The sequence below is a fragment of the Nicotiana attenuata genome, chromosome 11 (genome assembly GCF_001879085.1).
Source record: "Nicotiana attenuata strain UT chromosome 11, NIATTr2, whole genome shotgun sequence".
Lineage (NCBI taxonomy): Eukaryota > Viridiplantae > Streptophyta > Magnoliopsida > Solanales > Solanaceae > Nicotiana > Nicotiana attenuata.
The window spans coordinates 47,403,910-47,429,280 of record NC_031999.1 but is presented as its reverse complement, the minus strand read 5'-3'; the positions used below and the strand labels follow the sequence as shown (position 1 = coordinate 47,429,280).

The 25,371-nt window shown below is 35.3% G+C and overlaps 2 protein-coding genes and 1 long non-coding RNA gene across 6 annotated transcripts; 2 read left to right on the top strand and 1 right to left on the bottom strand.

Annotated features, from left to right (window-relative positions):
• On the top strand, positions 753-2,303 carry LOC109234458. Its single transcript, XR_002069211.1, has 3 exons — positions 753-943; positions 1,054-1,326; positions 1,883-2,303. It is a non-coding gene; the product is annotated as an uncharacterized LOC109234458 (long non-coding RNA).
• LOC109234456 (deubiquitination-protection protein dph1-like) lies at positions 13,916-21,036 on the top strand. Of its 4 annotated transcripts, none has more exons than XM_019400465.1 (14): positions 13,916-14,012; positions 14,107-14,273; positions 16,424-16,562; positions 16,794-16,911; positions 17,023-17,082; positions 17,400-17,434; positions 17,620-17,689; positions 17,784-17,929; positions 18,036-18,203; positions 18,279-18,344; positions 18,430-18,544; positions 19,173-19,273; positions 19,382-19,462; positions 20,821-21,036. In XM_019400465.1, exons 3-14 carry the CDS (start codon positions 16,446-16,448, stop codon positions 20,827-20,829), a joined length of 1,086 nt encoding a protein of 361 aa, XP_019256010.1. In that variant the 5' UTR covers positions 13,916-14,012; positions 14,107-14,273; positions 16,424-16,445; the 3' UTR covers positions 20,830-21,036. The 4 variants fall into 4 exon arrangements, with proteins under 4 accessions (XP_019256010.1, XP_019256009.1, XP_019256007.1 ...); XM_019400464.1 differs by having other exon boundaries at positions 19,092-19,273; XM_019400462.1 differs by having other exon boundaries at positions 19,002-19,273.
• On the bottom strand, positions 21,639-22,723 carry LOC109234859 (F-box/kelch-repeat protein At3g06240-like). Its single transcript, XM_019400905.1, has 2 exons — positions 22,666-22,723; positions 21,639-22,495 (listed from the first exon to the last, which is right to left on the bottom strand). The coding sequence occupies exons 1-2, from the start codon at positions 22,721-22,723 to the stop codon at positions 21,639-21,641; spliced, it is 915 nt and encodes a 304-aa protein (XP_019256450.1).

Below are 25,371 nucleotides of genomic sequence, written 5' to 3'. Positions count from 1 at the left end.
AGAGATCTGACTGTATAAGTTTCAATTATAATTAAAAAAAATGAAATTATATCCGACAATTATGTGCATGACTAATTATATCAAATTTAAATGACTATAATCTTGTACTAACTACATTGTACAATAAATTATTTATATTACTGAATGAAAGAATTAAGAATTTAATATAATTCATACACAGTAAGAGGATTTTGTCTTTCGAAAAATTGAGAATTTAATATTGCTTGATAAATGAGTGTATAAAAAAATTAATTAGTATATAATAATTCATATCAAACTAAGTAGTACTTGTGATTTTCTAATATAATTTTAAAAAATATGTAGTTATACAGTAAAGGTGTAACTTTGTGCTTGTAATTATTTACATTGATCACTAATTATTCAATTTGAATAAGCATAATTTTTTTTATAAATCTAATTAAACACTAAAATACGAATCTAATATAATAAAATAGGAGTATATAACAAACTACAAACAATATCATATAGGATGAAGAAACTTCAAAGAAAAAATTAATTTAGAATATCTTTATTTTATGCAAATAATCTATTTTTTCTATGTTACTTAACATAAATTATATATTTATTCTTTTTATATTTTCGTAGGTAGTGTTCTTACTTATAATTGTTAGCACTTACATTTCTTTGCAGTTATACTGAATTAAGATGTATTAATTAATTAAGAAATAAAAGAAAGCAAAATTATATTACACAAGTATATAACAACAAGTAAAAGAATGACAAACAACAATTGCAATTGGCCCAAAGCAAAAACACCAAAACCTAATCTACGTTCAGATCTCTTCAGCCGCCAATCCCACCCCACATCCCCTTCCCCACTTTCCCAATTCTTTCTTCAACCATGGCTAGACTAAAAATGCGAGAACGACAAAGAAGAAAAGTGAGAGAGAACCCCATAGCTTTTCTATTCTTGAGCAGAAGAGTTAAGCTCGTATCTCTATATTTTTCTCATACCTACTTGACATGAATTTTTGGTTTTAATTTTGCGAATTATTCAGCAATTTAATATTCTGCCTTATTTTTTATATATAGTGAGTGAAAATTTGAAGATTTTGAAGTGATAATTTTGGGAGAAGCCATAGTTCATGGACTGTAACAGCAAAGCAACATTACAAAATTGGGATGAAGATCCTTTAAGAAGTTTAAAAAGTCTACCATTTTTTTAATTCTTTTGTTGCTTTGTACTTTTCTCTTTTGTTATCTGAAAAATTCTTGTAAAAGAATTATCAAGAAATTTGTCTTGTCTTTTTAGGCACTTGTGTTATGGACATCAATGTAGAAACAAACAAGTGTAATAAGCATGAGGTATGTATAATACTTCACTCTTTCTCAAAACAAATTCAATTGGATATACTACATAGTGAAGGATGGAGTGTTTACAAAATTCTTGTCAAAATCCGTAGGACTTCTGAAATTTTATATAGAGTACTCTAGGACTATTTGTTGTTATGAAACAAGTGTGATGTTGAACTGGTTTAGCTTGTGCTTTTTCCTTGAGCCGAGAAATATGAGACTATAACTTTTTGGCAGTTACAAACTTAAGGATTTACAAGACTTCAGACTTGAAAACGCCTAGTTATCGATACAAAGAAGAAATGCAGCTTATGATATTGGTAGTATTTTCTTATAGTGTTGCATTTCATACTAAGAACTACTAAATAAGGCTTATGTTTTGAACGGTTTGCAGTCTTTTGGTATATACACTGCATTAATAATCTTAAGGTCTTAAAAAAGCGGATTGTTGTTTCTAGCAGAATCTTACCCTGCCAAAGGAAATGTTGTTCAGTTCAAACGTGATTGACAAGTCCCAACTAGTTAATGTACTAACCTTATGGTGTGGATGTCATTTTTGTATATACAGGTTGGTAGTCCTGCAAGATCAGGAGGGTGACATTGCCGTCTTGCTGGATCAGGAGGTGGTGTCACCGGGTGAGATAATCAATGGAGTCCTATAAGATTACTGTGCCCTTCTTCTTGATATCCACAAGAACAACAATTTCTTTCACGCATTTGGTACAAATACGATCCACTAATGTCTCTCAACTCTCCATCGGAACCTGGTATTAGAAAAGCATTGGAGCACTCCTGGGTTTTCACTTCTCTTCATTGTCCGCTGATGGTTACCATCACTATCCAGTTTCACATTAGTTAGCTTTTTTTTAAAACTTTATTATTCGTGTTGTAAAAGAGTCATGTACCGTGGATTTGTATGAAATTATTCTTTCTCTTGTAAAAGAATACCATTACGTTTTGAGTATATCAATATTTTAATTTATTTTGAATGATATTGTTGAACCTTTAATTATGTATTCTTACTAATGTATATCATTTATTAAAAATAATAGAAAATATTTTGCTAAAATTTTATATATTTGATGCTAAAATATGTATATTGTAGCTAAAGCTGATCGTGGTAAATTATTCAGTTTATTGCTACGAAACTATGGAATTCATAGCTAAATACAAGTACAATTGCCACGAGAGTAAATTATAAATTTAGCCACAAAAGTTGAGCTTGCATGGCAAACAAATTATATCTTTTGCTACAATACAAAATTTTGTGGCTACAATATGAAGAAAGCTACAAATTTTATTTGTCGTGGCAAGAGAATGAAATCGCTTGCTACAAGTATATTTTTTGTGGCAAGAATTTTTTACCATCACAGCTACAACATACAAAAAAATTCGTGGCAATAAGTATTAGTCCTTAGCCACGGATCATGTAAAGTTTGTAGCTCATTTTTAGCTACGCTACATTTTGCTACGAATGCTACGAAAAAAAATATTGTGGCTAAAGTGTTTAGCCACGGAAATTTTCATATTTAGCTACAATGTATTTCGTAACTATAGATGCATTATGTTGTAGTGACCCCAGCGGATCAATATTACCACTATAATATTACAACTTAGTAGTGTCAAGAGACTACTACAACTTCGAAAGAAATAACACTCTTTATTTTAAACATTTCACTACAATATTACTCTCACTCACTATTTATCTCACAGACTACAAACTGTGGATTACTCTCTCTAACTCTCTGTTGCTTCTCTCGTCTAAACAAGAAGAATTGAGCTCCTATTTATAGGAGGAATTGCCAAAGCTTCAGCCAATCAAAAACTTGATTTATTGCAAGTTGCCAACGTCCAAAACTTGTTATAGTTTCAACATTGTTGCAACTTGATTTTTTTTTGTTTCAGCCATTATTGCAACAGGCAACTTGTTGCTATCTACTTCCTTTTTTGAATTGCTTTTAATTTTTGATTGGCCCCACAAATCTCTCCCTTAATTTTGATTTTTCTTCTTCATTCCAAGCCTTGATCTCAATCTTTGGAAATCTTCATACTTGAGAGGTTTGGTAAAAATATCCGCAACTTGATCATGTGACTTCACATACTTGAGCTCGACTTCCTTCTTGGCAATGCATTCTCTGATGAAGTGATACCTTGTATCGATATGCTTGCTTCGATCATGATACACTGGATTCTTCGCGAGTGCCTGTGCGAATTTGTGGTCAATACAGATCTCTGTAGCTTCAATTTGTGGTAAATTGAGCTCCTTCAACAATCTTCTCAGCTAAATAGCATGACATGTACAGGATGTTGCTGCTATATATTCAGCTTCACAAGTCGAGAGAGTAACAATTGGTTGTTTCTTTAAACTCCAAGAAATAACAGAATCACCCAAGAAAAATACAAAACCAGTTGTACTCTAAAACCTAATATTTTACCTATATATGCAATATAATTTTCTGCCGAAAAATGATCAATTGACTACCCTTAGCAGAGTGTAGCTTCGCCCCAGTCGGCAACCATCTTTGTTTTCTTCCTTTCTCTGGGGATCTCAATACAGCATCCCTTTTCAAGTCATTTTTGATGATTCCAACCCCAAGTTTTAATTCTTAAAGATTTAGATCCCTTTTATGATTAATACTAATTAAGATAATTTCTGTTATGCAATATCTGAAACCAACCCCAAAGTTATAAAAAATATGATTTGGTCCAACGAATGATTAATTTGACAAAAATAGAAACTATCTACCTCCTCACGGCTCCTTCTTCCACAGCTGCGGCAATAACTCTTCCTCTCCCAGCTTGTTTTATGTTGTAAAAATTGCTCAAATTCAGTGATTGTGCTCACATTTCTTCCGTGTTTAATCCCCCACAACTCCTTCTATTCGTCCTCTTCATTCTGCTCGAATATCTTCATATTTATTTCAAAACACTCCATTAAAATCGTCTATATTTGGAGACTATTTTTTAGTACATTCGGCATTAATCACAATAGATATATGTCATCTATATTGTGAGATTACACTAGGTATATTATTGTTGTTGTATATATTCGTTTATATTTTCATCTGATAAGTAACAAAATTTGTTGCTGCTTTGCACTTGGAAGGACCTGATATTATGATTTTCCAGATTTATTCTACCAAGTAATTGACCATTCTTTATTTACTATAAATAATTTATTTTATTAACTCCAGTCTGCTAGGTTTATTATAGACTGAGTTGGGGCCATTCTTAGTTTATTAGAGATAATTTATTATTTTGTTAGCCTTAGCCTAGTTGGTATGGAGGACACTATAGTAGTAGGTGAAGAGTATTTTGGTGAAGGGATGAAAACTTGAAATTGCTGGATTTGGTAAAAATGGCCTCTTGGCCATTTAAACTTATACTAGTTTGCCAACCCGATAAACAAACTTACATATTTTTCATTTTAACACCTCAACTTGATAAACGTTTGACGTTGATCATGCTTATGTGACAACAACAGGTTGATGTTGCCAAAATACGTGACAATCACGTTAATAAAGCGCGTTAGAATAGAATTTTGGTGGAAAGATACTAAAAATGGGAAAAGAAAACATCAGTTACAAAAAAAAAAGATTAAAAAAGGAAAAAAAAAAAAAAAAAAACTACTCCCTACCCATCCTTTCTTTCCCTTATCCTCCTTTTTCCCCTTTCCTGAATTTTTGCTCTTTCCCCGCCGGCGCCATTTTCGTCCACAAACCTCTCCTCTCCAACCTTACCCTTTGTAAAACCACCACAATTCCATCAAAATCAATACCATTCCATCATCCTCCTGACCAACAAAAAAGATTTTTAAGAAAAAATTCTACCACAACAACCTCTATTTTCTATCTTGACCATGAAAAATCACCTTAAATTTAAGACCACCAGAACCTTCATCGCAGACGACTAAAATCGGAAGCACCACCACAAAAATCAGAACACGACCATCATCATATATTACCATAAAAGAGGGAGCTTATGGCCTAAAACACTTCACCGGCGACTACCTATCTTTGTCCACCTCTTTTAGATAACACCTTAATACACTACAAACACTTCTCAAATATCTGAAATTAAATTTATAGTAAAGTAAATTTGCTCTCTATAGATTGTTCCTCCGGCCAACTCCACCAGAAATACTAGCCACTGTTTGGTGCTGGCGTTGATGAACCCACATATCTTATTTTCATTTATGGTGACCCTTCCTCGCGTTCTTGAAGTTGTTATGCCAGTTTGGACACCTCCTCAGCACTATTATTGTATTCATTTTGTGGTTCTCACTGATGGTTGAAGGTTATGTCTTAGAAGGTTCACTGTTGCTATGGTGAAGATGAAGAGATGAAAAGAAAAGAAAAGAAGAAAAGAAAATAAATTTAAAATCTGGAAAATTATGTTTTTTAAAAAGTAGGCCCCACATTTTACACATGTCAAAGAATAAAAAACTTAGTATATAACGTGTCATCCATGTCACAGCGAGTGAAGACCACGTTCAGTGTTTATTTGTATCCGGTTCATCATGTTGAGGTGTTAAATTGAAATATGTATAAATTTGTTTACCGGATTGACAAACTGATACAAGTTTAAGTGACCAAGCCATTATACTTTTATTTTTGGCCTCACACGCTTTCAATAGAGTGAGCACTCTCTATGCCAACTCACCATCCAAGGGTACTGTTTTTATTCTGTTTCAAAAGATTTTAAAGGGGAAATAAGATCCTTGTAAAGATTAATTGTATAACTGAAAATTTCTACCATAATTTGGAGGAATATTTATGTCCTTTCCCTATAGTCAAAATTGTGTATGTAAGTATGTACAGTCCTTGGCCACGCTGACTAACACTTCAAATTTTGCACAAGATCATCTAATATATATGTATTGTGTGTATATAGTATGTATTATAATATAGTATTCGTTTCGGCATTGTATTTCTAAATATTCAATTTATAAAAATATTAAACCAAATACAAAATTGAAATACGAAATATTTGTTTTTGTTCTATAATTTGGAACATACCAAATTATGCACACTCCTAAACTGGCCTAGGGCAGTTATTACACATATTCTTTTAATCGTAAATTTAAAAAATATGTATTCAATAGAGAGATTTTAACAAAAATACAACTCACCACAGTACATTGTACATACGTAGCCATGTTTCAAGTCTACAGTTGCATAACTCATTATTTTTTTTGTACAGTATCTTTACACCTAATATATAATATTATACAACATATATACTTGTTTTAATATTGTATAATATATTATACAAAAATTAAGTTTCGTACTCCTAAGAAATTTACATGAAAAACATCATCAAATAGCTAAAATTTTTACCGAAAGCTTTAAATTTTAACCACAACTTCTAAACGATATCCCAAGCCAACTCCGATCAGTTTATCAACAATTTCAATAAATCACGATATCTATTCAAGCCTTTAAAAATCCAAACAATGAAATTTTAATTTTTCACCTTATTCACCCAAACAATGTTTAAATCTATAATGATAAACATGAATATCACTGTCAAATCAATTTCTAATAGTGGCCAACATGGGTTAGAGTGAGAAACTCTAGCCTCTCTCTAAAATCAATCTCCATCATCTTCTTCCCCAAAACCTAAGTTATGCTCCTCAATACTCCCCATGCCCACCCACTCAATGACCTAAACAACATGGAAACTTCATCAAACAGCTTGAGCGGAGATACCATATCTCCAACCAACATGAGCCTCAACTCTACCCATCCAAATACGCCCCAAACAAGCTTGAAGCCTAATACCACCCAAACTTCTCAACCACCGGAAACTGGGCAATATCACAATGGAAAACCATCGTTCCTAAGCATACTAAACAACAGCCCCTCTTCCAGTAACCTTTCAAACAACATATGCGTCCAAAATGACATAAACATGGACATGTTAACCACAGATGAAACTGAAAATCCTTTCCTCGAAGAAGAGGAAAATATCTTTATTCCCATAACCTCTGAAGATAAAGAGAGATTATATAGGAACTGGGAAACAACCCTTATAGTTAAGGTCTTTGGGAAAAGAGTCGGGTACCAATTCCTTCAACGTAAGCTTCAAGCGATTTGGAAGCCAAACGAAACTATTTTCCTTATCGACCTGGGATACGACTACTATCTTATAAAATTTAACAAACAAGAAAATTACAATAAAGCTCTTCAAGAGGGTCCTTGGTCCATAGGAAACCAGTTTCTCACCATAAGAAAATGGGAGCCTAGATTTGTAGCATCGGAAGCCTCACTAACATACTCGGCTAGTTGGGCTAGACTACCTGAACTTCCTATGAAATTTTACGACTATGAAATCCTACAAAAAAATAGGGAACAAGCTAGGAGAACTCATACGTATTGATGCATGCACCTCCTCAGCCCTTAGGGGGAAATATGCTCGACTATGCATCCTAGTACCAATCGAAAAACCTTTAAAGACCCATATAATACTGGGTAAACACTACCAGAAAATAACGTATGAAGGCTTCAACGTCTTATGCACGAACTGCGGACGCCTAGGACACAATTTAATATCCTGCCCAAACAAAAGAATAGAGACTCAAAATAATAATATCATGCCCAGCAATACCAAAAAAACACCACAGGATATCGAGTCCATCACTACAAAGGTTGAAAATTGGACCATAGTCTCTCACCATAGAAGGAAAATGAAGATAGACTTGGGAAAACATAATACCTTGAATCCCAAACCTCCCATGCACCCTACTGTCGAAGAGCATAGTCCAAATGCTTTGAACAACCCTCAGATGGAAATGGCTTCTCACAAAGTCTTAGGGCATTTACCCACTGGACAAAAGACACCCTCCACAAGCACCTTGTCTCAACACATTGGTAAAACCCTTCTACCCCAAAAGTCCCCAGCAAACCATAGGTCTGCTACTACAACTACTCTAAACATGTCACACTCTACAAGTGACAAAGACCTCCCCTTTTACACGAATAAACCCCTGGACAAAGACCCTAGCCCTACAAAAGAATACTACCCAACCCTTGCTACCCTACCCAGTAACACAACTAGCCCCTCAAACGAGACCAACAACCTTTTCACGGAAAACTCGGTACGAAAACACCCGTCCCTTTTTCCCTCTGTGGACTATGAAGTCCCATCAACTAAACTACAACCCTTAGGTCAACACCTAGGCTCCACCATTTCTAGTACCAAATAACAACGGTCACACAACAACAAGCAACAGGTTTTCTCCATTAGAACCTACCCATCCCTCACATCAATCTCCTTCCCCAATGTCCTTGGATTCAAACCAAATCACTACCCTTGACATAACCCCAGCCGTAGGAACTAATGACCACATTAATGAGCCAAGCCTCTTAAATTCTCCAGTGGATACTTCATTAAACCACATTAACAATTTAATACTCATTCAAAACCCTCCCTCGGCCAGTGACAGTGTTCTTAATACAAGTTCAAGTTCAAACAACATCTCAACCAAAAAAGCCAAAGCTTCCAAGCAACTACCACAGGAGAAATGTAAGAACAAGGAGGAATGTTTGGATACGGGAACAACAAAAAAAAAATCATGCCTTCAACCCACCCCAATCGACCCCACAACTACCCAACCACCAACATTCTTCACAACCCTACCAATTCAACCAAACCACACTCCCCAGAGCTGGTTGGAACAAGGTCTAATGGGACACGGCCTAAGCATGAGCTTAAGGATTAATGGGGAGGATATAATCATACAATTAGAGGACCCATGTTACTTGGCTCAAATAATAGCGGAAGGGATGAGAATAGCCATGGGGAACATAATAAACAATCCTTGGATAAACCATGCACTAACCCTTCATCAAGGAATGCCATCACCATGGCTTCATCTTGCACGGCAGAACCAACAGCCATGGAATCCTCTCCTACCATTCAATCTTCTCAACACACAATCACCCCTCTTCCCAAATATCCAACCTCCCCCAAACCCAGCCCCCCTATTCCAGACCATGTATGGCACGACCCCAAACATGCATGGTCCAATACCGAGCCACCAAGCAGTCCACAACACCCCAGCAACACCCCCTCACCCATACAACATAATCACCCACCCAACGTGGAGAGAGAAGAGGAGGAAGAAGAGGAAGACAGTCCAACGGAAAGGGTGGTAGAACACGGAGTACTAAGATCATCAAAAACCCTAGTGTTCAAAGCAAGAAAAGAAAAAAGGTTCATCTTAAGTTGCCCGCTGGATTTGAGGAAATACTCAATAACTATAAAGAATGATTTACTTGTATTTCCATGTCTAATTGCTACTTGTTAGACATTGTATCTCTTTGTTGAAAGTATTAGTTCTTTCGTAGCTTCATTGTCTCCTGTTATTTGTTTGAGCTGGTTATTGGTACTTTCAAGGCATATTATAGATTGGTCTCGCTGAGTAGTATTACTTGTGTAAAGCCTTATAGTGTATAATCTTTCTAAATATTTTTGTTTGAAGTTTGAGCCTTTGTGAAGTAGTTATATTTAAATTGTGTAATTTCTGTATTTGCTGAGTAAGTGATATTGATATGGTGGTATCGGGTTACGTGCCGCAACAGGTTGGAATAAGGGTGATATATTGAGAGGANGAACAGTGACGAAGTCAATATGGACCAAATAGGGGGAACTGATCAGGAAATCCATGCTATGGTGAAGGTAAAAATTCTTCCTAAAACATGGTTATGCTCAATTATTTATGCTAGTAGTTTACTAGAGGAAAGAATGACTCTTTGGAATAACCTAAAAACAGTTGCTTGCAACTATAAAGGACCCTGGTTAGTATTAGGAGATTTTAATGAGGTCACTAGAGCAAGCGAAAAATTTGGAGGACTCCCTGTCAATAACAATAGAATTTCAAAGTTTATTAATTGCCTTAATATAAACTAATAGACCTAGGTTTTAAAGGCCCAAAGTTTACCTGGTTAAATAAGAGGATAAAGAATAAAAATGCTTTCATTATGGAGAGACTTGACAGATTTGTAGCCAATAGTGAATGGATCGGTATGTTTCCTGAAGCTTGTGTAAAACATCTTATAAGAACCCACTCTGACCACTGTACCATACATCTTGACCTTATCAAAAGACCAAGCCGTAGCAATAATATATTTCGATTAGAAACCATGTGGTTATCCCATCCCACTTTTAAGGGATTAGTAATGGACTGCTGGACAAATCAGCTTAATATATCAACTGCTATTAACAACTTCACTAATAAAGCCACTGCCTGGAATAAGGATAACTTTGGAAATATCTTTAAAAAAAAGAACGAAATCCAAGCTAGACTAGAAGGCATTCAAAAATCTCCAAATTACACAACTAGCACCTTCTTGTCTAACTTGGAAAATGAATTACTAGAAGAATTACAAAAAGTCCTCAAACTGGAAGAGGAATTCTGAAAACTGAAATCTAGAATCCAGTGAATCCAAGAGGGTGATGCCAATACTAAATTTTTCCACCTCACAACCCTGCAAAGAAGAAGGAAAAATAGGATTTTTAGTATTAGAGATAAGGCTGGTAATTGGTTCCACAACCCAAAGGAACTTGCCCATATCATAACAAATTTCTATAAAAATCTATATACCACTAACCATACTTCCTCCCAAAAAACACTGATATACATGCCTGCCTTATCCTCAATTACCCCAACTAACCATTCCCCCCTCACCAGAGTGCCTGATGAGGAGGAAGTAAGGAATGCCCTCTTCTCCTTTAAACAACTAAAGGCACCTGGACCGGACGGTATCCACCCCTTCTTCTACCAAAAATTCTGGGGAATAACTAGCAACCTTCTGGTAAACTTATGTAAAGAATCCTTCACAACGAAAAAAATGACTGAAGACATGAATAGTACCTATGTTTGTTTAATACCAAAGCATCAGAATGCTGAAACCTTAAGGCAATATAGACCCATTAGCCTTTGTAACACTGCCTATAAGGTCGTCACAAAAATTATTGTTAATAGAATAAAACCTTTGCTCAACAAAATTATCCATCCTTCTCAAACAAGCTTTATAAAAGGAAGGAGAGCCTCTGACAATGCCATAATAGTGCATGAAGTCCAGAATTTTTTCAAAAATTCCAAAGGGAAGAAAGGGAAAATCATGATTAAAATTGATTTAGAAAAGGCTTTTGACAAACTAGAATGGTCTTTCATTAGATTCTCCCTGAAATCCCTTAACTTCCCGGATGACCTAATTGAGCTAATAATGTCCTGCGTATCCTCCGCATCCACCTCTATACTCATAAATGGTTCAAGCACAGAATTCTTCACCCCTACTAGAGGCATTAGGCAAGGGGACCCCCTATCCCCATACCTATTCATAATATGCATGAAAATGCTCTCTAGACTCATTGATCATGAAGTAGACTGCTGTAGATGGGACCTTATAACCCTGTCAAAAAAGGGACCCCAATTATCTCACCTGTTCTTTGCTGACGACCTCATTCTTATGATGGAGGCCAATCAATAAAGCTGTGACTCCCTCATAGATACTCTGAATAAATTCTGTAAGTTCTCCGGCCAATCCATCAACTTCAGCAAATCTAGAATAATCTTTTCTAAGAACACTCACCCGGACAAACAGTCTCTCTTCAGCAGGTCCTAAACATGAGAATATCAAACTCAGTAGGTAAATACCTAGGTTTCCCCATGACAAACCAGAGGCTATCCAAAAAAGACTTCCAATTCATTATCGACGATCTGAACAACAGACTAAAAGGATGGAAAACCCACTTCCTAAACCTAGCAGGAAGAACCACCCTCATTAAAGCAACTCTTGCAGCCATTCCTAACCACAACATGAAAATTTTCAACCTACCAAGAGCTACCCAAAACAAGATAGATTCCATCCAACGTAATTTCCTATGGGGAAGTACGGAGGAAAAAAGAAAATGCCACTTGCTTAAGTGGAGTAAAGTTACTACTCCAAAAGGACAGAGAGGCCTAGGGCTTTTTAAAACCAGCTGTAAAAATGATGCCTTCAGCACCAATGTTGCCTGGAGATACTCTAACAACAAGGAAGCCTTATGGGTCAAAGTTCTGCGCAATAAGTATGATAGGAAAACCGACCATAATAACAGACCCACTCCCAACCCTTTGTCCTCGCACATCTGGAAAAACATCTATAAAGGAAACAAGATTTGCCAAAAAGGGAATAAATGGATTATAGGTAATGGGGAAAACATAAACCTTTGGAACAGCTGATGGATAAACTACGGGAACACACTAAGGGACAGTATCCATGGGCCTTTCCAAAGAGGGGAAGAAGATATGAAGGTAAAATCAATCATTCAGGATGGTTACTTCAACCTAACAAAATTATCCTTCGAACTACCTGAAGATATAACCCTAAAAATCCATAGCATTTATATCCAACAATCCCAGTCAAGTAGGGATAAGATCTCCTGGAACTCCCCAGGTATAGTTCTTTCTCCATCAAGACAGCCTATGATCTTATTACTCACCAGGATACTCAGATTGAAGAGAACAACCTCGACTATAAGTGGATCTGGAAAAGTAACACCCTGAACAAACTAAAATACTTCATGTGGTTGCTCACCCTCAATAGACTCCCAACAGCCACCTTTCTAGCAAAACGTAACATCTGCACATCTGACATCTGCACCATATGTGGAACTGAAAAGGAGGACATAAAACACATGCTCTTCTATTGCACCCACTCAAAGGAAATCTGGAGGCAATGTCACATAAAACATAACTACCCACCCTCGGATAATGAACTATCTACTTTTTACTGGCTAAAGTATCAACTAAACTCAAACAAGCGCTGTAATCAATACATCACTTGGCCTATCTTCTTACCTTTCCTCCTATGGTACTTATGGACCACTAGAAATGAAAAGATAAAAGCAGTCCATATCCCAACATTAGCAAAGTAATCAATAGTACCTAAGAATTCCTTTTCCTAAGCAACTGGAGCCCCATCCGCACACCAAAAATAATCATCCTCATTAAATGGCAACCACCGGGCATAGGAACCTACAAACTAAACATAGATGGATCATGCCTAGGTAACCCAGGTAGGGGGGGCATAGGAGGGGTTTTCAGAGATAGCAATGAAAACTGGATACTAGGATTCAATATGGGATTTGCCTATGCCACGAATATCCAAATGGAAGCCATGTCCCTATTACAGGGCCTAAAACTAGCCATCCAAAAGAGATTAGCCCCTTTAGTCATTGAAACAGACTGCCAGGAGCTTATTAACCTGATAAACAATGATAATTGCCTTTATCAAAATATTAATGATTACTGCAGGTTCCTATTATCTGAGGCGGGCACGCCACCATTGAAGCATGCATTCAGAGAAGCTAATGGGGTAGCGGACACCTTAACCAAGAATGGATGCAGCTTGGACTCTTTTGCTGAATTAATGCTGTATTATTATCCACCTGTATTTGCTATTTCAGTTTTTGATAGAGATGGGATAGGCACTGCGTGGCCTAGACAAATCTCATATTGTAATGACTACTAAGTTTTTATGTTCTGAATAAATGTCTCTATTTACCCAAAAAAAAAAGTCAATTTCTAATACAAATCTTAATACACTACTAATATGTGAAAAGAAACTTTAAATTATATACTTCATCCGTCCTATTATAAGTGGCAGTGTTTGAATTTCGAGAGTCCAACAATTTTTTCTTTGATTACGGTTTGTAATATGACTTTTAAAATTTTTTGAATGGGTAATTATTCTATCCTATATTGCTTTTTGTAGAGTATCTGAATATGTAAATTTTGGACAGTTGATGCTTCAACATATAGTCAAAAGAAAGAAAAAAAAAGTGAAGCTGCAAAACATTGTCACAAAGTTGAAGAAGTGTAAGAGTAGGCAGAATCCAAAATGGATTACAGAGAGTCAAACATAATCCAAATTGGATTACAGAATAAATCTCCAGCAAAGACAAAAAGAGTAAGCCTTCTTCATATATAGCTGTTCACAACAATTCTCTCCTTCTGGGCGTTACATTTCTTCTCTTTTTCTTCAGGTTATTGTTACCCAGTGATTTTACTGTGTTTTTTCAGTGAATTGAGTGATGAAATTTTTTCGGGGTTTTCAGGTTTTTGATAAAGCTTCTTATAATTTTTAGTTTGATTGTTTCTATCTTAATGGTAAGGTCCGCGTACATACTACCCTCCCCAAACCCACGTTGTTGTTGTTGTTGTATCTTAATCGTTTTTTTCCTTCTTGAAGTCTTGATTTCTAGCCCCTATATTCAGTTTATGTATAAAAAAATCCCCCATATATGGGAATGTCCTTATTTGGATGATAAGATTGGTGTTTCTCTTAATTAACTTTTTCAATCTGGACTCTGATAAAAGAGCTTTTCCTTTAAGCATTTTAGTTTGTTGTGTGCTTCAAATTAAAATCAGATATGAACGCAGAGAGGATATGAATTGAGCAATTTTTCGTGATAGCATTTGGTTTTTCTCATAGAGAATTTCATTAGCTAATTAAGTGGTGCTTTGTGTTGAAAGCTTTCTTGGTCTCTTCGGTTTCAATAATCGTTAAGGTTCATTTCACTATTGTGGTGCAAGATTCATAAAATATGGGCCCCCGCCCCTACCCTTCTCCACTTAAATACCAGACTGTTGTCTATATCAACGTTCGAACCGTGATGTGTACCCTTTGGAAATGACTTTCATTTTATCTAAGCCGTAGAATGAAACAAGTAACTTTCATGAATTGGTTGTTTTACTTGATTGTTGAAGCTTTCCTTCAATTTTACTATTGTGAGTATTTAAAATGTTACTTTGTTAGTGGTCCTGATCTTTGTAACCTTCTCAATTTAAAATGCAAAATATATCAGAATGAATTCCACATGATCTTTGTGATATAATGAGCTTTACTTTTCTTCCCATATATATGCGCATTGACCTAGTCATTGCTCCAAATCCGGCAGTAAAATTTTGTTTACTCGCTTTTACCTCTTTCTAATCTAAATACATACTTCTAGCAAAACTTTTGTGTTTTGATGTACGTGTCTTTTTATCCCTGTTACAGTGTGGCACCCTCAAACTAGGTAATACCTGTTAAAATTAAAACACATTTAGTGCTTTCGATTGGTAGGTATTCAGTTTGTTTCTTGTAAAGAAACTTCGTCAATTCCTATTAGATAGTGATTTATTTAGATTCCACAAACGGAGTCGCTAAAGAATGCAATAACTTCTTCTATGATAGTAATTCACAAGTGCTATTCATTACTGCAAGTTCATTCATCTACCAAACTGAACACTCTCATGCATTCCGCAGTTGCAAGTTCTGAACAGTTCTCATTAATATCGTAACTAGTTGTTTTCGAGTTTGTACTTCCATATGCGTGCTTTAACCATAAATACTGCGCGCATAAGTTTAGTTAGGGCTGCTGCATAAGCTGTAAGATCTATTCATCTTCCTTTATACTGGCAAGGTTATTTGTTGGTGTTTCATTACTGGTAACCTTTTCGCCTTGTCTCTACTTATTTCCTCGGGCAGTTTTAGTTTGTGAGTCAGTAGGATGTGTACATTGTAAGTTGACATTATAATTCTTAACAAGCTCTAAACTAATGATAAATTTCCATATAATATGTACGTATAAATTCATTACTGCAAGTTAAATAGGAGTGGATCTCAAATAAATGTTTCTTTCCGTCTGGTTAAGACTAGTTGCTGTTTAACTGGAAGCTAACTTGTTAAGTTTTCCCTATACTCCATATTGACGATATGCATCATAATTGAAAGTTGGCTAAACTTTCATACCGCTTGCTTGGATAGATGTTCTGAAACTCTTCATGAAATATAATTGTTTTTGTTAACTACTCATTCGGCTTCTTTTCTTTGGGTAGTTACAAGCGTTATATTATTCTCCTCTAGATATACTTATGCTATCTGTATCGAAAAACTATTTACTTTCTCCTCGGTTCTTGCTTCTTAAGTTTCATTTTCATTGTAAATTTCTGCTCTCGTATTGATATTGAGGATGGATCTCATAGTCAACTGGTAGTCCCCGTTATCTTGATATACATGTTGAACACATAAACAATCGAGAAACACTAAAATCTAATAACTTTTACCTGTTTCAGGTGCTTAAGCTGTTGAAAGGAAATGACTCACACTGGTGAAGCTTCTGAGGGCCATAAATCTGAAGGCATTGATACGACGATTGAGATAAAAGTAAAAACTATGAATTCTGAAACCCACAATTTGCGTATTAGCAATCAGGTACTTACCTCCGCTAAGGGCCATTTGTTTCAGATGGATAGCAAACTTCTGAACTGTTACCTATTTCTTTAAGTAAAAGAAATTTGTGTGATACATTAATTGTGTATGTTTAACACTAAACCATGTTATATTCGTTTGCACAACCACATAGTTTATGCATGCATCCTCACTTTTTTAATCGCTAAAAAGGTTCTTGGTTATGTGCTGATCTCCATTTGTGGTGTCATGCAGAGGAGAGTATGGAATTTGAAAGAACACGTATCTCTTTTGATAGGGATGCCAATGGAACAACAGCGTCTAATCTATTGTGGAAAAGTCTTACAGGATGATGACCTCCTTTCTTCATACAGTATCCTTTTTATTCACTTTATGTATGATCATCTTTAGTATAGTATGTAATGTTCATGTGTCCCTTTGCTCTTATTATTTCTTACCCCATTGGAGTCTTAACGCTAATTAGATATTCAACATGGTGATACTTTGCATCTGGTTTGCACTGTCCAGAGCATGTCATCCTTTGGTAATGAGTTTTCTGTAAATATGATGTGTAGACAATCTCCTCCTAAATATCCATTAGAAGTTGTTTACTGGTTGTTCTTTGTTTAATTTCTTTTGTATTGCAAGTGAAGTAGAAAATTTCAAAACCAACTAATACTTCTCAAATATTTTTAATGCATTTGACCTTCGGCTCATGATCAGTTCTCTCTAGTCTAGCCGAAGAAGATTATACTTCGTATCTTTACATTTCTATTCAGTTAACTCACCGTGTTCTAATGCCTAATTTGAGCTAGCTGTTACTTACTCCTGTCTGTTGTACTTGTACTTGCTCCACCTCAGCTGCTACTGATGAGATTTCTCCAGATACTCAACAGGTGATTTCATTTGCATATTATCATGCTGACCATCCTTATAGTTCTTGTTTTTCAATATGCTTATGTGTGCAAAAACATAATATTGAGGGGGTTGTCGCTGCAGTTCAAAATATTATAGTAGTATCTTCTTGGAATTTGTAATTTAGCCTGTACAGAAGTACCGTATAATAGTCTGATTGTTGCAGGAAATACCCAACTCTCTAGAAAGTTTATCACGATATCTCAACATAATGAGACAAGAATATAATATGAACAGTCAGTTCTCTTCCTCTTTTATGTTTTCCTTTCACTTTAGAGGTATGTGGATCAGTGGGTCATAGTTAATCTGTTCTTCATTTTCTATAATCAGGAACAGAAAACAATACGAATGAGGTACTCGGAAGTGCATCCAATACTTTCACTCCTCCACAAGGAATTCCAGAAGTAGAACAATTAGCAAGACTGCTGTCGTCCACTAGGGATATGCTTATTAGCCAAACTGCGCAGCGCTTTCTCGTAAGTGCTTGCTCCTGCTTATGTTTTATTAACTGCTCTCCAGTTCCTTCAAATGTTCTAAGATCAGCCGAACATTTTTGACTGGTTGGAGTTTCTGTTGGCATAGGAATTGGAACTGGATCTGCGCCAAAATCTGGACATGGGTGATCCGAGGGTGCGCCAGGTAACCCAGTTAAATGCAGAGACAACAATCGGAACAATGTTCAACAATCTAGGTGCATATTTTCTTGAACTTGGCCGTGCAGTGATGGGAGTCCAAATGGGTGACAATGGGGTATTATACTTTGCTCTCTACTAAATAGATTATTTTTTCTCTTATTAACATGATCATGTCTGTTTTCATTTTCAGAGTGCTGCCGTAGTTAATGCTGGTCCTGCAGTCTATATAACCGACTCGGGTCCACTGTCCATCCAGGTAGCCTAGTCATTGTTCCTCTACTAAAACCAAATCTATATCTCACAATTAAACTTTGTAAATCCAACGTTCTGTCCGTCAACAGGAAGAACTTTATTCTGTGCTGCTCTCAACAATACACAGCCTGATCAACTCTGGTTTAGTAAATGATAATGATACGAGGCTGCACCAGAGGCAAGTTGGTACACAAATGATAGGAGGTTCGTTATGTAGGTAGTTCATAAGATTTGACATTATTTCTGTACGCTATCTAGCTGGCAAATGAGCAAGGTAAGATGAACGCGTATTTTTATGTGCACCATAAATAGAAATGAAATAACATAGTCCCGTTGTGAAATTATTACTTACTAGTTTCTCCATTTAGACTCATCTCTTGGTCAATGCTTATTATACAAAATAAAAATATCAGTTTCAATATCAAGTGTTTTTTCTTCTTCTTTTTAAATCAAGGGAAAAAAGTGTCAGTGGCTGTAAAGAGGTTAAGAGCTAAGTTGGATTTACTAACAACTAGAAGAGGTATCCAAAATAGAAATCTTAAAGATGCATTGGCGTTTTACTAATATAAAAAGGGATAAAAGCATCTAGATCTCGTCGAGTCCCTGAATTTGGTTTAAAATATTTCTCAAAGATGATTCTATGATCTTTATTCTTAATTAGAAAGACAAGCACCCAATATGCTACGAGTCCGAAACACCAGATACTTTCTTAGACCCATAGTTGCCACAGCTGATCAAAGTGTGCCACCAGGAAGTGGCGTACCAACGGAAGTTAGCCAATTTTTGAGAAGTATGTTCCTTAGTGGTGAACTTGAAGCTGCTACACCTGCAGGTGCAACTGTGAATAACGTCGTTGACAACGCAGGGATATTAAGTGTATCTTCTGGACCATCAATTATAGAACCAAGAAGTGCTCATGAATCAGCTGGTGAAGTAAGTGTAATTTGCACCTTGAATGTTAAATAGTACAATCTTATGCTCTACACTTACGCAACTAGCATAGACTCAGCTTTCAGTCTAAGCATCGACGTGTTTGTGCAGCCTGCTAATGAAGATGTTGGGACCTCTCATCGACAAACAGCTGATTTTGCTGAAAGCCCATCACATGCAAAACGACAAAGGGTATTACTATAGAATTTAAGTTTTCCTGTCCATTATGCCGGCAGTTTGAGTTCTTTCATCCTCTCTACGTAAGACCTCGTCCTGTTGCTTCCACATAGAACCTTATAATTTAAGGAAGAAGAAATCAAGGTAACATAAGAAAGTGGCATAATTTCAAACTTTCTCAACTTCAAACAAAATAATAGTACAAGTTTCGGTCTAAGGGGATTCACAAAAACACAAGAATGGCATACTTGGTATTTGAACTATGACATTAGTAATGTTTGAACCCCCTTTACCACTAATTGAGAAGTTTCTCTTATGTCATGGGATTATGTAAAAAAAATAAAAATTTACCCTTGTATAATAGGAGGTTTCGCCCCTGCTTTTGACATAGGAGTGCTGTAGCTTTTAACTTGAATATTCCCTTAGTTTTCCTATGGACGTGTATATTTACGTGGATGTGTATTCTTATAAATAAAAGTCTTACCAGTGATTCACAGCAACTATTCATATATTGTTAAATATTCAAGAAGATGTTAAACCTTCCAATTAGATTCCGATACTTCAGAGGATATATGGAATATTTGGATTCATCATCTTATTGTGGATGAGGATGTTGAGGTGGATGTGTGGGCACACTAAGATGGATAAGATTAGGAATGAAGATATTTAGGAGAAGGTGAGTGTGGCCCCTATGGACGACAAGCTGCGGGAAGCAAGGCTCAGATGGTGGTTCGGGCACGTTCAGAGGAGAAACCCAGACGTCCCGGTAAGGAGGTGTGAGCGGATGGCTTTGGTGGGTATGAGGAGAGGTAGAGGGTGACCTAAGAAGTATTGGGGAGAGGTAATCAGACAGGACATGACGTGATTTCAGATTACCGAGAACATGGCACTAGACAGGAAGTTGTGGAAGTCGAGCATTAAGGTTATAGGTTAGGAAATAGTTGTGCATATTTCTATGGCGCACCAGAGTAAGGCTAGTCTATTAGGATTTAGTCTTAGACTGCTAGTGGTTAAGGTTGAGTTCACACTACTCTTTCGTTCCTCTTATTGCCGGGCTTTATCTACTTATTATTGTTTTGCTTTTCATCTATTTTCTGGTTCTTGTGATGCTGTTATTCTTTTTTCTATGGTTTTATTGACGGTACGGATATATTGCCTCTTTTCGTCTTCTTGAGCCAAGGGTCTATTGGAAACATCCTCTCTACCCTCGGGGTAGGGGTAAGGTCTGCGTAGATACTACCATCCCCATATCCCACCAATGGAATTTCACTGGATCGTTGTTATTGTCGTTGTCATTGTTGTGTTAACTTCTGATTATGGTAGGTGCTGAACATACTTATTAATTTAGTTTTTGGTTGTTGTTTTCGACACAGATGGAGTGATGCCTTTATCGTGGGAGCCTTATGCATTCGGGTATCAGTTTCTTCATTACTAACAGACAGTTTCTTCATTCTTCAGCTTTGCAAATCTTCGTAGTTATTTTCTTGTTTTCTTGTTTGTTTTGTGACGATTTTTTACTGGATCGATCTTCCCTTAAAAACTTATGACAACGGATTTTAAGCTTTCTGCTCATTGATGTTGTCTTTTCATTATTTACGCTTCTACATATGTTGCCTTCAGATTATATAGTAGGAAATATATATATACATATTAAAATTAAAATTAAAATACGTATAAGGATAGAGTGTACGAATATTCACAGTTTCATGTATTCCGTCAGTTTAGCTTGTTGAAACCTCAACTGTTTCCTTTTAAATAGTGATTTATTTAGTTTCATTGCACTCAATAGTAGAAGAAGGCAAAAGCTTCTTTTACAATATTACAGTAGGTAACACTAGGGTGAGACGTATCCTCTAAGATCTATTTATCTTTCTTTATACCAAGGAAAGAAAAAGGTTCCTTCCGGATCAGGAATAATAAATAAAATTGAAACAATATTTAATTTTATACCAAAACAACTTCTGCCATCACTAGAATCTATGATCTAAGGTGTCCGGAGGCAAGAAAAGGTGTCAATAACTTGCTTCATCTGTCCTGAATGAGGGAATTAAGGTATATTAATATAATTTGACTCATTATAATATGTTACTTAAACTTTCCTGCAATTACATTTTATGTGAATATATTGTACAAAAAAAATTTATACGATCACGTTACTAAAAAAGTAAGTAATTATTTTGGTTATTAACTGCTACCATGCATTCATTTGTTTCTTTTTCTGCCCATCCTCGATATAATAATCTAGCTGACCAAACTTTTTGTGGCGCTTTCTACTCCGGTAGTACTCCTTTGGCGAGATCAAGCTTTCCACATAATTAATGGTGTCATATATAGATACTTTCTCTCCACGAATATGAAGGTTTTGCGTATTATCATTCTTCGGATTGTATACAACAAATTTTTCTTCAAGATCATATATCTCCAAAATTAGTTCTCCATCTTCTGTCATGGAAAACGGTGTTACCATTCCATATGAAGGATTTATTTTTAAATTCCTTATGAAAAATAAAGAAGTCCATGATTCCTTTACTCCATATTCCTTCATGACCAGTATCTCAACACCCACCTTATCATCTTTCAAGCAAGTCATACTTAGACATTCATTTAAAACTCCTAAACCAACTATAGCATTCTCTCCTTGATCAGTCTTAGGCTCAGGGACGGGAAACATGTGGAATTTTTCAGAGACAGGATCAAAATAAATTATTTCGTTACAAGGATCAAAACTATCCCACATACTTTCGTCTTTCTTTTTAACCCTTACACCGTAGTGAAGTCGTCCATGTAGTGTAATTGCTTCACTGACTGAGCGGATATCATAAGGGAATTTAACTGTCCTCCATCTTTTGTCTTTAAGACTAGCAACTATAACGAATTCACCACCATAATCTGGGGTCTGATGGTCCATAATGAACATTGCCTTGTAAACATTCTTGGAGAAGTCAAAACAAAGTCCCCCGTGTGTATAATAGCCACATTCGTCCAAGCGGTCAAGCTCAAGCACTTTGGTGCAAAATCGGGTGGCAGGATTCCATAAGTAAATATATACTAACCAATACAAGACCATGACAAGAACCCAAAAGCATACAATCATCCCTTATCACATAAGGAAACTTGCGCTCTCTCAACGTGAGTTGTTGGTTTAAAAATCGGAAGGCCGTCGACTCTGAATAACCTTTTTTGAACACTGAATATGGTTTAGACACCTTAGAGATCACTCCTTGCCGTTGTTGATTCGAGAGCTGGAATTTTGGGCTTGAAATCCAAGAACGCCATTGCCTACAAACACACTTGAATCGTAACAGGGATTTAACTGGTAAATTTGAGAGAATATCCATAGTGATTTCGCTGGGTAGATATACCACTAGCTTTTTTCGTTTTTGAAATGACCGTTTATTTCTTTGGCTTTCCATCAAGGAAAGGCTGCGTCACTATTACCCTACTAATTAAACCCTAACTTCTCAGTTTTATGAAAGACGTTAATAACTGCTATATTTGGAAAAAACAGTAAATGACGGAGAAAATAGTTTACTATAAATTTCTAAAAAGATCTCAATGATTCTCCTCTTTTTCACACATTCTCTATAATTCTTCACACACTTTTTCACGCTTGAAATAAGCTAGCAATATCACTATTTATAATAGTACGAAACCTATTTTAGCTGGAAATTGAAAAACCTATTCCTATATTAACTTGATTACTATTCCTAATTAATCATGAATTAAGTAAATGTGCATAATACCAAATCCTAAATAATTTTAGTTTCCTACTGCAACTTTGAAGTAATTCTTATAATTCTTCAACATTTCAATGGATAGAAATTAAAGTTGTCTACGTACAGTGTTATATATACACAGAATCCATATCAACGCCGCCACACAGTGGACCGAGTCAAACAAATGGAAGAGCTGTATCCGTGTGAATTTTGATAGTGATTTTTTGCTTTTTCTTTTTATATTATATATTGTACATTTATATAAGCAAATGGGAGCGTACTAGTCTTTGTTTCTTTTGGAATTAGCTTATATATTGATAACATATAATATAAAAATAAATTACACTACAAAAAATTGATATTTGTACATATAATCGAATTTACTACCCTTTGGAAATAGGACTCTTGCAAAGATTAAATGTGTACCTAAAAATCGATATTTCTATAGTTAAATTGTGTATGTAATAATCGTTGGCCACGCTGACTAATATTTCAAATTTTGCACAAGTAAGATCATCTAATATATATGTATTGTGTATATTAGTAGGTATTCTAATATAATATTCGAATTTCGGTATTGTTTTTCTTATTTGTAAAAACTTTAACCAAATACAAAACTGGAATACAAATTTTTTGTTTTTGTTTCATAATTCAATACATAACAAGTTATGCACACCCCTAAACTGGCCTAGGGCAATTGTTACTATGACACCTTAGGTGAATTTTACATCGACAAAACACGGGAGAGATGCTGGGTATATAAGTAAACATGTCTTAGATCCTAGTGGGCTTAGGCTCAGAGCGGACAATATCACTAGCAGGCTGGGCTATTACATATGGTATCAGAGCCACTCCGTGTGCAACCTTGAATGGTGATGAGAACATGCCTTAGACCCTAGTGATGCGTTTTAAACCCGTGAGAGTCTAGGCCCATAACGGACAATATCACTAGCGGGCTGAGCTGTTACAGTTACACATATTCTTTTAGGGGTTTTGACACAGTTACCCACAAAAATAAAACTATTTACCCTTGCCTACCCATTTGTTTTTCTACCCATAAACTAATTACATTTCCTACCCATAGTAGGTTTTGTGGGGAATTTTCTCTTTATTCTCCAATTCTTTTTTATTTCTATGCTTCTTTTCTTTTCTTTTTCTTTTCTCCTTTTCTTTTTTCTTGTTTTCTTCTTATTTTTTTTTCTTTTTTCCTATTCTAATTTCATTTAACTTCTTTTTTTTTATATTCTTTTTCTCTTCATAATCTAATTTCATTTACTATTTTCACTATTTTTTATTATTCTTTTTTTTTATATTATTACTAAAGAAAAATCAAATTGTGTACCAATTAAATGTGGCTAATACAACCAAAAAAATATTAACTAACATTTGATACCAGTATAGTATATAATTATACCAACAGGGTATACAATTATACGCACAGAGATAAAAAAAGTTTAATTCAATTATTAAACTGAAATAATATCAGTTGTCAATAAAAATTTTAAAAAAATCTAAAAGGATCTAATTGTAAGAGTATACCGTTACATTATATAGCATACTATAATATTTATTTTTTTTGCATTTTCAATTTGCTAGCTCACGCTAGGTAAAAGCTTAAAATAAATTAAAAGGGGAAAGGCAAGTGAATTTACGGGTAATAAGTATACTATTATACTATATTGTATACTATTACAGCATATTGTTACAATATCTTGCATATTATTACAGTATACCATAACAATATATTTGTATACTATAATGGTGTACTGTTGTAGTATAACTATATACTCCTATAGTATATTAGTATACTGTAGCGATATACTGTTAGGTAACAATGTTCTTCTTCGATTATTACTGTAGTTGTGTTCTTCTTCGATTTTCAACTGAAAATTTCGATCTCAATCACCTCAAATCAGCTCCAAGTCTCGACCAAACTGACTCAACATTTAGTTACAGTTGCCAATCGATATTTTAATCACGCCAGTCAAAACCTAATCAAACAATTACAAACTCGACAAATGCAATTTATGATTTTCAAGTTTCAAAGTCTTTCAATGGTTGATCTAATTTTTCTTACAATAAATCACTATGAACTTCTCAAAAGATATTAGAGATAATTATTTGTAACACTAAACGTTCAAGTTCTGCTTCGTTACAGGTACTAATTGTTTTGGTTTTGAAAAATTTGCTAATTACTTTTAATATTAA